The sequence below is a fragment of the Scyliorhinus canicula genome, chromosome 27 (assembly GCF_902713615.1).
Source record: "Scyliorhinus canicula chromosome 27, sScyCan1.1, whole genome shotgun sequence".
NCBI lineage: Eukaryota > Metazoa > Chordata > Chondrichthyes > Carcharhiniformes > Scyliorhinidae > Scyliorhinus > Scyliorhinus canicula.
Genome location: NC_052172.1, coordinates 13464752 through 13479866, shown reverse-complemented (window position 1 = coordinate 13479866; position 15115 = coordinate 13464752). Strand labels below are relative to the sequence as shown.

The window sequence follows — 15115 nt, the reverse complement described above, 5'->3', positions numbered from 1 at the left end:
CGGTGGCGCAGTGGTTAGCATTGCTGCCTACGGCACTGAGGACCTGGGTTCGAATCCCGGCCCTGGGTCACTGTCCATGTGGAGTTTGCACATTCTCCCCGTGTCTGCATGGGTTTCACCCCCCACAACCCAAAAATGTGCAGGATAGGTAGATTGGCCACTCTAAATTGCCCCTTAATTGGAAAAAATAATTGGGTACTCTAAATTTAAAACAAAAAATGGGTTCAAGTATGCCTTTACCCCCCAGCCTCCCAATACCCTTTAGATAACCAAGTTTGCTCAGTTATGCCTATGTGCTCAAGAAGCACATATCTGTCAAACCATTCCATATTGGAGGCCCACAGTCCAGAACTGTTTGGCTGAATTATATAATTCAGCTTAGGCATTAAGGTCACGGTGAACGCTAGTCTGTGTACATTAAAAGGTACATAATCTCAAAAAAGCATCTCAAGACAAGAAATTATTACAAATGCATAAGAATCACTAACTGGCTGCTATCTATGGGATGGAACTCAGACACATTACACATAGATTCCACCCCCCACCTGGCCTTGCAAAACACTTGAACACAACATAGCTCCAAGTAAAACAATACGGGCACCTAAATACTCAAAAACATAATGTTGTTTTTTTTTAAATGCAGAGGGAATTGATGTTGCAGATCAGTGCTAATGTAGGAGAAAAAAAACCCAGCTCATTAGGTGCAAAAGCCACCAGAGAAATGCAGAATCAAGAAAAAAGGTTCACCCCTGTTGTACACATGTGACCACATTATAAATGAGCCACGGTGGTTGAATTTGTACTATGTAAAGCCAAGGAGGCTCATAGATGAGAACAGTTTAGTTAAAAAATCAGGCAAAGTATTTGGGATTTGACGTGACATTCACCATTCAAGGCATATATAGAATGGAAACAGAAATGCAATGTAAAACCCACTACTGCCACCAGGAAATGAAGTTCATCTAATTCTGTGGGACCATGTCTAAACCGGCCGACAGCAGCTTTTCACTCCAGCACATGCGACATAGACTGGAACAACTCCCACGACTGCCTGTTACTTAACTCAGCAAAGAGCACGAATCTCTTTCATCTTCTCAGTCAGTAGTGCTGCTGAGACAGGGGCACAAACTGGAGCGCACAAACAATATAGGGATAATTCATTTCCCCCATCATCCCCAACACAAGTTGTCTTTCTTCGGGCATCCGGCCCATGCAAGCACAGGAGGCGCAACACCCTCCCACTGATCAAGATCCCAAACACAGCATCTGGTGAACAACAATTTACATGTACTTCATCCAAATCAACATTATGCATTCGCTTCTCTGCATCAGGGGACACTGTGTGTAGATTAAGTGAACACTTGAACAATCCTGCTGTCTGCAGGTACAACTAAACTTACTATCCCATTCTTATCCATGGCCACCTCCTCGCTTCCAATGAAGGTCACAAAAGCTCAAGAACAGCTCCATATCTCTATACGAGGACATCCCGCTCCTATGAAGAGCAGCTTCAGGCTTTAAGTATCCTGGACTACTACAATCTGCTCTGCTGTTTTATACTACTCTGCCATGTGTCTCTCTCCATGCCTTTTACCTATTCCCAAATTTTTGATGTTTTTCATTATGTCTCCCACTGCCCCATGTTTAAACCACTTCAGGCATATAGCTGTGACCCATTTCTCATATAAACTCTGTGTGGGTCGGTGTTCGGGCCCCATTATGTCTCCTTCTTAAATGCTAGTCCTCTGAGAAAGAGTGAAAGGTTGAAAAACCAAAGTGGTTTGTTTCGTACACAGATGCATCCTGTGATAATTAAATGGGCGTTGCAGTACTTATTTACACATTTCAGATTAGCACCAGTGCCTATACACCAGCTAAAAAATTATTTCCAAAAATAGCAACCAGCTGAGGTAATGAAAGAATTGTTGTTTAATATAACCTCCTTTCATGTGGATATTTAAATAGGACTTTCAAACCATTGTTCTCAAACGATATTGTATAAATACAGCAACATGTTCCCCTTTTGTGTCATACAGAAAATTAATTTTTAAAAATTCAATCCAATGACAAAGCAGCCAGAGTTGCTTAAAAGTTTTGATTATTCCGGTTTTTAATATTTAAGTGCCCTCCAGCTCTCTTCGTGTACCCTTAACACTGTCTGTACCAGCTCAGAGGTAACTTCTCCTGCCGAGGTGATTGGTTTGCCCAGTGGAATGAACTGGTATCTTTCAGATTCGGTATGATTGGAGTACTTAGTGGAAGACAGAATGCGGACTTTTCAGTGCACACCAGGTAGAGCAAGAAAGTGTCAATTGTTTTGTTGTTGTTGTTGAAGCTAACGGGCAGAAAAGGCTTGGGAGAGGAATGATTTCAGTGTCTTCACCTTGTTAGAGGTTGGTGAGCAAGATTAAGCAAAGCAGGGCATATTTGAGGTGAAATTATTCAGGTGTTTCATGGTTTCGACAACTTGACGAGTCTCCTCATTCATTGTGTTTTCTTGTGAGTACAATGGTGATCAGGTGGATTGTCCCTCTCCTTTAGCACAGTACTAGCTACGTGACAACTTGTGCCTGCAGTCCACGTCCAGCGATGGTAACGATCATCATTATAATGGTGTATAGAAGTGAACATCTTGTGTTGTAGTCAGTGAATTGAGACTGTTGAGAAAAAGCTGAAGGCTCGCTGTATGAAAAGGATAAGCTTCCAGCAACCTTCGATTTCTGGTTAACACACTAGGAATGGCTGGCTCTTTTTTTAAAAAATCCAAGATTCAGCACAACAATCAACATAAACCAGAAACCATATTAGGAGCTCGTTTCCAATTGGAGGTAAGTTTTCAGTAAAGGGATATAGGGACACTACTGCTATGCCACAAACATCTACCACCTTAGTTTATAGCAGCTAAATAAAGCTAACATCAAACAGAACACAGCAGCTGTTTAATCCCTGTTTGTCAGTCTTCCCAATGTCTATATGCACAGAAATGCCAGTTGACTGAAATGAAAGAGCAGCGTAAACAAGGTGATTCAAGCCTAGAATACGTGGCACACTCGTCTATGGAGAGAGGCGTTCAGTGTTCCTGTGGCATTGAGATGATTTTGTTCATGAAAGAATCAATCTAGAGGGAAATTTTTTTTTTTTAAAGATTAATTAAACATCACTGTACAATCAGTACTATTGTGGGAACAGGAGAGAGAGAGAGAGGGGCGAGGGGAAAAAATGTGAACTGAAGCTCGTTATTCATTTCCTGAGACAAAATTCATGTAAAATTAAAAGATGCTTCTGTAACATCTCAGCTTGTACATAGTAAAGGACAGACATGAAAATAGCATCATACATACATTAATTTATAAGTTATATTTTCAGTGCAAGATTCTTGAAAATGACTGTTTATGGGTTAGATGTGAATACAGTAATAATAATATTGAAACAGAGTGCAGTGTATTTACACCCAGAATAGCAATGAGGTGACTGGTTAATGCGCTGACAGGTTTTGAACAAGAATCCATGAGGAAATTGCAGCTCAGATTTGGTGAAAAGAAGCTTAGGAAAAACTGAGATGAGAATATTCACATACCCACAAAATGAGCTTCCTCACTTCACAGTACAAGTGAACTGATAGGAAGAAAGGAGCAGATGCTCGCCAGATTGCTAGTCATTAAATACCTCCACATATAATAACCACATTGAGAGGAGTTAGATATTATCACTTGCAGATTATGAAAAAACTTATTAATTAGTCTCAGATCAGCACATTTGTCAGTGATCTCAGTCCTGTGGAAATTACAAATGTAGAAGAAACACCACAACAGAGTTTCAGGTTATTATTTTAGGATTGCAATAATTTAACAAATAGCTTTGCAATAGAGAATGTAGGGGAATGGTCATCAGCCAGATATCTGACACAGGCGCATAGCAAGAACAAGCCACCAGACTTTTGAATTTATACGTCTTGAAATCAATGTAATATGTCAAACTTAATTGAGTGGCAGGGATTCGCAGAGTCTTTTAAAATTAATGGTACGCTTAATAGTCAATGCAATGATTTGAAGTGTAAATTTGTAACGACAGTTAATCAAAGGTTACAGCAACCATTTATTAGTATTTTGCTATGCATTCCCATACATGAAAATGTTTACGTTTACATGAGTTCGCAACTTCATCACAGGTGTTGACTTGCTTCAAGATTGTCAGAAACATGAGCCCAGTGAGGTGTATTAATTAACATGCGCTAGAACGGCAGGGCACAAGGCACTTCATTGTAGAATTTAAACCAGACCGACTCGGTGGCCAGTCGGCATCCATTTTACCACAATCCCACCCTTCAATAGCAGCATCCTGCAGCGCTGTAACAAAGGTTATCAGTTGAGCCAATAACAAGTGTGAAATGTTTGTACAATCCATTGAAACATGGACAAGCACCCACCGAAATTCGGCCTGGCCAAATTTGGGTTTTGTTTACTGAATGTTTCACACTGCACATTAGTGTGAAGCACTGGTGATTGCAAGTCTCACTGGTAGCTGTAGAGACTAGAGGAACATGAAGTTATGAATAAAGTGTCACGCAACAAGCCTTTCAGTACAATATCAAAGTATAATGGTTTGTGTACAATTGGGTGACAACAATGTATTAACATATGGTTCATTGCTGGGTGCACCACTTTAAATGCTATACAAGTATCTTAAATCTATGTCAGTATAACTTCACTAAATTCACTTGGAACCCGGTTTACAGATTATATGTAGCTGAAGATTGTTGTGAATAGATGAGGACAAGTATATTTATGCACAAAAAGTTGAAAGGAGACAAATTGCAGTTATGGGGAGTGCACGAACGTTAGCAATGTTATCACCTTGCTCACACCAATTCTAAACTAAGTACCCTAAATGTGGCAAGATTGGGTAACTCCATTCCCAACATTGAACAGACCACCACTGTTACTCTTAAACCAGGGTGCTGGAAGTTTAGCTGAGTGCAGAGTCAAGGTGTAACCTTTGACCTCCAACCACTATTAATGACTTTACGGCCCATGTTGACGCATTATTAATTAGATAATTATCTATTAATTAGATACTAAACTTCAAAACAGGGCACAGAACAACTGAATTGATTGTGCATGTGGAACAAAGAAACAGCATTGCTTGCTACTCATTTGAATACTGCAACAAAACAGAATGAATCTAAATTATTATAGTATTCTACTCCAGGACTGACGATAATAAAGTACAGCAATCAATCAGGCTCTTTCTGCTGTCTGAGGAAAAAGAATTAAGAAGGGAGAACATGCAAACTAGGATTGTACTCCCTGAAATTTAGATAGTCAAATCACAATTTTCAAGATATTATGGGGAAAGAGCATACAGAGGAAGTATTTTAGCTGGTAGGAGATCCAGGACTGTGGGCACTTGTCGGGAAAAAAAATATAGCCATATCTTTCAGGATGAAATTAGGATACACTTGGCTCAGTTTGCAGTGCTCGCCTCATTCAGACGGTTTTGGGTTCAAATCCCACCCCACCTAACCTGCACATCTATGGACCGTGGAGGAAACCGGAGCACCCGGAGGAAACCCACGCAGACACGGGGAGAACGTGCAGATTCCACACAGAGTGAACCAAGCCAGGAATCGAACCCGAGACCTAGGAGCTGTGAAGCAACTGTGCTAACCACTGTGCATCCGTGCTGCCCAATTATCGAAGCCAAGTTATGCAAGAAGAAATGGAACCAGCTCAGCTAGTGCGTCATAGCCACAAATACACACCAAGAAAGGGTCGCTTCAAAATAACACCAAAATGTCCTGGAAACACACAAGTTGATGCCTGCAGAAAGGAAAGGGATAGAAGAGGATTTGTTCCTTCCTGCATTCAACTTCTCAGTCAAATTTAACCATGACGTGACACTTTTGTGCCTCAAATGTAAAAAACGCAGTCCCGAGGCAATTCACAAATAGTCAGATAGAAATTCACAGCACACCAAAGGAACAGATGTTAGTAGGGACAAAAGACTGAGCCAGAAAGGGTTCCTTTGGAAGACTTAGGGATTTATGGAAGGAATTTCAGACGTAGGCAGGGCTTCCAAAAGTGGGATGAAGGAGATGGGAGAAGGACAAGAGGCCAGAATCGGTGGAGTGCAGACTTCGTACAGGTGTGTAGCAGATTTTTAAAGTGAGGGAGGGGCGAGGTGATGAAGGGATTTTAACACAAGCGTGAGAAGTTTATCAAGGACAGACCTCTCTTCATCTGACAATCAGGAATGGCAGACAACCACAAAGTCACTTCCCTCAGCAAAACGGAAGGCTGCCTTAAAGTGAGGAACTAAGGCGACAAAGTTACAAAAAGCCAACCGAAAACCTTGCTCAAAAATCTCAGGTTTGCCATTTTATTGGACCAAGCCTACTTCAGCTGCTTGCAATCCTGCATTCCACATACACAAAGACACTGCGCAGGGTATTTTTTAGCACAGCCTGCCAATTAAGTGTGGCTGAAGGTCAGAGGTTCTGGCACAGGTTTGCAAACAAGAAATAAAACCGAATAAAAGCAGAAAGCAACGGCAAGTACACAAGAGAGAAAAGCAGAGACTAATTATGACCTTACCTGGTCTACCAGGGTTAGGGTTTACGTAATCCCAGGTGTCACCATCATTCTTAAAGACATTCAAACGAGTCGGCTGCAACAGAAAACAGAATTGTACGGACTAGCAAATCCAATTTGTTCTAAAATAGCAGAAAACCTGCTCCTGATCAATTTCGCAAAATGGTTAATTTATGAAATGGTAATAAAACTAACACCCCTCACAAGACTGGTTCCAGGAGGGAGGTACAAGCGCAACACGGTTCCCTTAGGAAGCAACTCTTAGGGCAGCAGTGTCGCAGTGAGTTAGCACTGCTGCCTGACGGTGCCGAGGTCCCAGGTTTGATCCCGGCTCTGGGTCACTGTCCGTGTGAAGTTTGCACATTCTCCCCGTGTCTGCGTGGGTTTTGCCCCCACAACCCAAAGATGTGCAGGCTAGGTGGATTGGCCACACTAAATTGCCCCTTAATTGGAAAAAATTAATTGGGTACTCTAAATTTTATATTTAAAAAATGAAAGCAACTCCCAGCAAAACTCGAGCTATTAGATTTACATACCCTTTTCCAGTTTTTTGTGAATTCAATGAGAACAAACCAAGTGAATTTTACTTTAGTAAATCGAGATTTCAAAAAAACAAAAGTCATGTTTGAAATGCAAGTATCTTGATAATAATGATCTTTGATAGCCACCATACGGATACTAGCTTGTTAGCACTGCTGCCTCACAGCGCCAGAGACCCACGTTCAATTCCGGGCTTGGGTGACTGTATGGAGTTTGCATGTTCTCCCTGTTTCCTCAGGTGCTCCAGTTTCCTCCCACTGTCCAGAAATGGCCAGGCTAGGTTAGGGTTACAGGGCTAGGACCAGGGAGTTGGCCTGGGTTAGAGTGCTCATTCAGAGGGTCGGCACAGATTTGATGGGCCAAATGGGCTCCTTGTGCACTGTCGGGATTCAATGATTTTTTTAATTCATCTAATTTAAATTCCACTAGCTAGCTGCCATGGTGGGATTTGAACCTGTGACCCCAGAGCATTAGCCTAAACTGATGATTACGGTGATTATTAATTGGGCTCGTTGCTAGTCCCGATCAAGCAGATTTCTGTATCTTGGATGATGTTGGCTTCTTACATATTGTTGAACGCATCCAGGAAAGAGGAAAATGTTCAATCATCCTCGTGACTGGCGGTCAGGCATTTGAGAGTCAGGAGCTGAGTTACTCGCTGCTGAATTCCCAGTCTCTGAAGTGTATTTGTAAGAAATATAATATCACATTATATATATTTAAATTTTCCCAATTAAGAGGCAATTTAGCATCCTGGCCCCTGCCCGTGTGGAATTTGCACATTCTCCGTGTCTGCGTGGGTCTCACCCAAAATATGTACACGCTAGTTGGATTGACTACGCTAAGTTGTCCCTTAATTGAAAGAAAAAAAATTGACTATTCAATTTATGTTTTTAAAACGTTATGCTCAACAGTAACCCCAAGGATGTTGAAGATGGGGGAAATGCAGCAATGGTGATGCTACTGAATGACATGGGGAGATTAGATTCTCTTTTTGGACAACCCGTCTTGCCCTACGTGGGCACAGACTACTCAAGTATACAAGAAATTGCAAATGGCATTAAACATTGCAACAATCAGCAAACAGACCCACTTCTGATCTTATGCTAGAGGAAATGTCATTGATGAAGCAGCCAAACATGGTTGGGCATGAACATCACCCTGAGCAACATGTGGGGCAGTGATAACAGCATATTTTGTAAAGTGGGAGCAGAATGGTGGCGCAGTGGTTAGCACTGCTGTCTCACGGCACCAAGGTCCCAGGTTCGATCCCGGCTCTGGGTCACTGTCCGTGTGGAGGAGGGCCTCGGAATGTTGGTGATGGGGGTGATTTTTTGGGGGGGGGGCAAATAGGGCACTGCCTGAACTACCTACGGAGGCAGAAAAACAAAAGAACCTTCAATTATGATGTGCCAGAGAAACAGGGTCAGGCATGAGTGAGATTGCCCCTTAATTGGAAAAAGTGAATTGGGTGCTCTGAATTTATTTTAAGAAATATTTTGTAAAGTGTCTTATAAGGGGCACAAAGAAAATTAGTCAATTGAGAGATCACTAATTGAACAAGAGTTGAGATTAATTACCATTTCACGCTGCCAAAAGAATTAGCCACCGAAACAGGTAACCCCAGAACAGAGGTTAATCTAACATACCAATATCTGTGGTAAAAGCACGGAACAGTACCATACTACACAGCCATAAAGTCCCAGAACCATTTTCTGGTATGCGCTGAATTCGTAGATTGTTTTGAAACAGAAACTGGTGAGGTGGTGGCACAGTGGTAAAGTCGCTGGACTAGCAATCAGCCCAATTAGTAATCACAGTAATCATCAACCCAAGTATAAATTTAGAGTTATTAAATTATTTTTTTCTAATTAAGGGGCAATTTAGCGTGGCCAATTCACCTAACCTGCACATCTTTGGGTTGTGGGGGTAGAACCCACGCAGACATGGAGAGAATGTGCAAACTCCACACGGGCAGCGACCCAGAGCCGGGATTGAACCCGGGTCCTCAGCACCATAATTACAGTGCTAACCACTGCACCACATTTCCCCCCCCCCCCCCCCCCCCCCTGGAAATCTGGCATTCTTACCTGGTCTGGCCTATACGTGACTCTTGATTCTCAGCAAGGTGGCCGACTCTTAATTCTTAAATGGCCTAGTATGCGACTCAATTCAAGGGCAATTAGGATTGGACAACAAATGCTGACCCTGTCAATGACATCCACGCCCCAAAAGAATAAAAACTGGCACTGCAGTTGGCCTCAATACAGAGCTGGGAAAGTTTAAAAAACAGGCAACATGCTGTTCATTGGCATTGTGCATCAACCTGTTGGAAAGCACATGCCAGAGGGCAGGATAAAGTTCAAGTAGCCGCAACATGCTCTACAGAATATCCATATGGGGAAAACAGTTGGGAGACCTGCCCTCAGAACCAGATCTAAGGACTCACCAGCTTCAGGAAAGAAGTGGAGGAGTGAGAAGGGAAAATGAACGAATGGGGACATGGAGGAAGCAGTTCAATAACAGAACAGATTCCAGTAATCCAGAGCAATTAGAATAAACCAAGCACTTGAAGGCTCTAATGCGGTTTACCCAACGCAATCTTTTCGCGTACGCAGGCTGTATTCAACCACATAAACGTACCTTCGCATATTCTATTTTCAACGTGCAGCATCCAGAATAAATATCAGCACCATTGAGAGATGCTTTAGCCTTCTGCGCACTTTGAACAGTGTCAAATGTATGCTGAATGAAGGAAAATACACTCGTGTACATTCAACAACAAAAAAGTGACAATTAACATTTTCAGCCATAACTCAACTCAACAGCTCCCCTCAATGGTTTTGTGGGTAAATGCACCACAACAGTGTCCCAAGCAGATGAAATTCCTGCTGTGTTCCAGGTCAATATTGGATAGTACTGGTGCTACGGGAGCAAACAACCGGTCTCAGCATCTGAGGGCCTTTTCTGGCATACCAAGCGTATTGTTGCAACTCCTTGATAACAGGTTCTGGCATTTTCTCAAAAAATTACTATCAGGGTATTTTGTCTATCCCTCTCTTCCTGAAGGGTGGTGTTGTATTCACCAACTTTACCCACTGGGATTATTCTAGAATCTAGGGAACTTTGGAAAATAATTAACCAGTGCATCCACCACCCCTAGAATCCTAGGACTTGGCCATGAAGTCTTGGGATTTGTTGGCTTTTAATCGCTTATGCTTCTTTTTCTGCTGATAAATTAGTTTAGCTTCCTCACACATCAGCCCCCTGGTTACCCTCCGGCTCCGATATGTAAATTTATCTTTTACTGTAAAGCTAGTCGCATGATATTTGTTTAACATGTCTGCCATATCCTCATCTTCTATGTAAATTTTTCCTGTCTTTGCCTCTAAGGGACTAGCACTTGCTTTAGTCACTCTTTTCATGTAAACGTATTTACAATCCGTTTTTTACAATCGCAGCTAGCCTACCTATTTCTATCCTCTCCCCCCCACCCCGAACATTCTGCTTCAAAACCGAATTTAAAGGATATTCCACCATTGCTTGAAGTCCATTCTTTCTGAAGATCACAATCCTTTGAACAGGCCCACATGGGTTGCAGATTGTGTACAGAACATCCTGAAAAACAAGGGAGTTGCAAGAGGTGAATGTTTAAAACGCGCTGTATAATTTTCAGTTTTCACAGGGCTGCAATTAAAACAGTTCTCAATTCCCAGAAAACATAGCGAGCTGAGGTTGAAAATAAAAGGCAATTATAACAGGATAGGGTCAGTCATTTATGGCACAAGAGGCCATGTGGTCCATGAAGTCCACGCCGGCTCTCTTGCGTATTCCATTAAGTCCCATTCACCTGCTCAGACCCTGTAGCCTCACATGTTTATTTGCTTCATGTGCTGATACAATTTTCTTTTGAAATCATCGATTGTCAGCTAATAAAACACTTTTTGTCTTGTCTAATTGTATCAAGCCTTGCACACCTCTATTGAATCTCTCCGTAATCTCCTTTGCTCCAAGGAGAATCAGTTTCGCCAACCTAATGCAATAGCTAAAATTATCAACTCCCTGGAAGCAAACTGGTAAATCTCCCCTGCACCCTCAAGGAGTTCCACATCCTTCCTAAAGAGAGTGATAAATTACTTCCAGTAATGTCCTAGCTGTAGCCTGGCTAGAGCTTTAAGAGGTTTATCACACTCATAGGCACCGACCTTGAAGTCTTAGGGGCCAAATGTAAAGTTTTGCCTAACATTATTGCTCATATTATTCCAGTTTACTGATATGAACATATTAGTGTTCTGATCCAGAAGCAACAAACCATGAGGAAAAAGCTGCAATAAGAAATAGAAGCACAAATAAAACAGAAGCTGCTCAGCCGGAGGTGTTCAATATCCAGGCTTGGAAGTTACAAGCAATCCTCCAAACTGTACTTTGGATAGTTCCTGCACCAAAATCTCAGAAAGCATGCTCCAATTATTAGTATGCAACTAACCCAATAAAACACTGCTACATTGAAGCTAGCCATAAACTTGAGAAACTAGAGTAAGCTCAGTCCTCTAATTGCAAAAATAAAAACGCTGTGCTATTTGAATCAGCAAATTGCCTGCAATTTGGTCACCGTGTCAAGTGCTTTTTAAAAATCATTATGCTGCATTTCTTTTAAAATGCTTGAGGGACTAAGGATCTCAAGGCTTAAGAGTACGGAAGGTCTTGGAAAAGCAACTGCAACATGAAAGCCTGACGTGAGCACTGACAATTAGGGGCAGCACAGTGGTGAGCACAGCTGCTTCACGCGATCTCAGCCCCGGGTTACTGTCTGTGTGGAGTTTGCACATTCTCCCCGTGTCTGCGTGGGTCTCATCCCCACAACCCAAAGATGTACAGGGTAGGTGGATTTTCCACACTAAATTGCCCCTTAATTGGGAAAAAAATTTTTGTAAGCACTGACAATTAAAACAAGATTCCACGGCACTCAGAATCCCTGCGGTGCAGAAGGTGGTCATTCGGCCTACAGAGTCAGCAACGACCCTCTGAACGAGAACTCTATACCTGTGCCCAATTCCCGGCTCTATCCCACATCCCCACGTAACCACTGGACACTAAGAGGCAATTTAGTATGGCCAATCCACCTAACCTGCACATGTTTCAACTGTGGGAGGAAACCGGAGCATCCAGGGAAAACCCATGCAGACACTGGGAGAATTTGCGAACTCCACTCAATCACCCGAGGTCGGAGTCAAACCCGGGTTCCTGGTGCTGTGGGGCAGCAGTGCTAACCACTGAGGCGCCGTGCCATCCAGCACTATGTGAAGAGACGGGAGCTCTTCCAGATAATGATCTAATATTGAGTTTAGAGCCCAGCACTGGATCAAGCAGGACAGCAATTTGGGCAACACGGTAGCAGAGTGGTTAGCACAGTTGCTTCACAGCTCCAGGGTCCCAGGTGCGATTCGCTTGGGTCACTATCTGTGCGAAGTCTACACGTTCTCCCTGTGTCTGCGTGGGTTTCCTCCGGGTGCTCCAGTTTCCTCCCACAGTCCAAAGATGTGAAGGTTAGGTTGATTGGACATACTAAATTGCCCATAGTGTGCAAAAAGGTTAGGTGGGGTTACTGGGTTGTGGGGATAGGATGGTGGTGTGAGCTTAGGTGGGTTGGTCTTTCCGTTGCGGACTCGATGGGCCCAATGGCCTCCTTCTACACTGTAAATTCTATGATTCTATGAAAACGACTTGTGCACCAAAGGTTCATCAGGAGATGGCGCCAGAAAGGAGGAACAAAAGCAGGAGCTGTGGCACCAAGTTTCTGGTAGCAGCTGAACAGAATTGCCTTCGTTTTTTGCAAGTACACTGACGACACCCAGCACTCCCTCACCTCTCAATTCCCTCATTGTTGCCAAGTTACCTGCGCATCCAAATTCAAGTACTAAAGGACATTTCTAGTCATCAAAGTAAATATTTGGAAAACTGAATCAATTTATTGGCAGCATGGTAGCACAAGTGGATGAAACTGTGGCTTCACAGCGCCAGGGTCCTAGCTTCGATTCCCCTGGGTCTGCACGTTCTCAGTGTCTGCGTGGGTTTCCTTCCGGTGCTCCGGTTTCTTCCCACAGTCTAAAAACGTGCACGTTGTGTGCATTGGCCATGATAAACTGCCCTTAGTGACCAAAAAGGTTAGGAGTTATTGGGTTACGGGGATAGGGTGGAAGTGAGGGCTTAAGTGGGTCGCTGCAGACTCGATGGGCCGAATAGCCTCCTTCTGCAGTGTATGTTCAATGTTCATTGTTTGGTTATCAGCTCCAAACTCTGCTCCCCAGCTACTGCTTCCACCTCTCTCATTGGCAACAGCCCGAGATTAACAAGTCTGCTCTCATCCTTAGTGTTAATTTTATCCAGAAATGAGCGTCTGACTTCACATCTCTAAGCCCATCCAACGTTGCATGTTTCAGTTAATCTGCTGCTGAGACCCTCATTGAAGCCGTCATTACTTGTTGACAATTCCAACACACTGTTCGACAGCACCTTCCAAACCCACAACCTCGACCATCTAGGACAAGGGCAGCAGATGCATGGAAACAGCGTCACTTCCAACTAACTTCCCCTGCAAACCACACACCATCCTGACATGGAATAATAATCGCCGTTCCTTCCCTGTCGCTGGGTCAAAATCCCAGAAGTCCGTTCTGAACAGCACTACGGCATTCCTACAACACATGGACTGCGGCGGTTCAAGACAGCAGCTCAGCACCATCTTGTGGCCAATTAGGGATGGACAATAATTGCTGCCCTCATCAGCGATGCCCACATCCCACGAACGAGTGAAAAATAAGCCCCAGCCAAGCTCTTACATTTTACCTTTTGTATATTTAACTTGCAAAAAACCTTTTCCGCTTTCAGCCGTGCTTGTTCAGTTTTCAAATCCATCCATGGTTTTGCACCTCCCTATAACTGCACCCTCTTCCAGCCCGACAACCCTTCAGATACCCACACCCTCTAATTCTGGCCTCACATTCCCCCAATTTATAAATTAGATTATAAATAAATAATTGCTCCACCATCTGACCTAATAATCTCCTTTATTGGCTCAGTGTTTCTTTTATAATGTTCCAGTGAAGCACCTTAGATCATTTTCTTTACGTTCAAAGGGTAAATGTAACACTTGTTGGAAAGCTATGCAAAAGCACTATGTTGGGAGTGCTCATCATCGAGCTCGTTATTAGCGTCTGCTAAACTTACTGGATTGATGGGATAGATAGAGTTGGCAACATTGATCAATAGGACATTATTGCTCTTCGAGTCGTCATCATCGTCATCTGGTCTGGCAATTTTCTGGCTTGTGGAAAAACAAACATAGGCCAGCTGTCCAGCAACATAGATCGGGTTATCCGCTGCATAGTTCACGCAGCTACACGCACCTTCGATATCCTCAAACTCCACCAATGCTTGCTTTCTTCTCGGCATCAGCATCACGCAACTGCAAACCAAGCACAAGGGTTTTTAACAGCTGGATTCTGGAAACTTTAAAAACATTTAGGTTGTCTTTGTGGAGCATGAGGTTAGCTCACCAATCTGCATCTGAAATAAGCAATCACCGAGGGACTAAAACCTGTCCAATCATTCAAGCACTAGCTTTCATTCGATGCCGTACTGAGCACTTGTGAACTGACACCAACCACCTACTTGATCCTCTAACATTCCCATTTTCCTTAGCAAGCATTTATCCTCTTAAAATTCTTGTTTTAATTGCTAGCTGACTCGCTAGGAACTGGGTTGAGAAACCTAGGTTCAGTTAATTCCCAGCATTTAGAGTAATATCCATCGCAATCAGAATTGATCAAAGATGAATCGACATTATGGTAACTCACTGCATCAAGTCCTAATGATAAACATCACATTGAAGTGTGCAAGCATCATATTTACACATCAAACCAACAGGATGCTCTTGATCCTAACTATATCTAATTTTAATTTGGCATTCAGTATTGTAACACGTA

General features: G+C 42.9%; 1 protein-coding gene across 1 annotated transcript in view; it reads right to left on the bottom strand.

Moving 5' to 3' along the window:
- Positions 1–15115, bottom strand: part of LOC119957780 (heterogeneous nuclear ribonucleoprotein L-like) — a 52213-nt gene that overhangs the window by 31095 nt on the left and 6003 nt on the right. The window contains exons 3-6 of the mRNA XM_038785864.1: positions 14358–14595; positions 10663–10748; positions 9774–9870; positions 6594–6666 (exon numbers count right to left, since the gene is read on the bottom strand). Coding sequence (XP_038641792.1) covers positions 6594–6666; positions 9774–9870; positions 10663–10748; positions 14358–14595 — 494 coding nt within the window. The remainder of the gene's footprint in view (positions 1–6593; positions 6667–9773; positions 9871–10662; positions 10749–14357; positions 14596–15115) is intronic.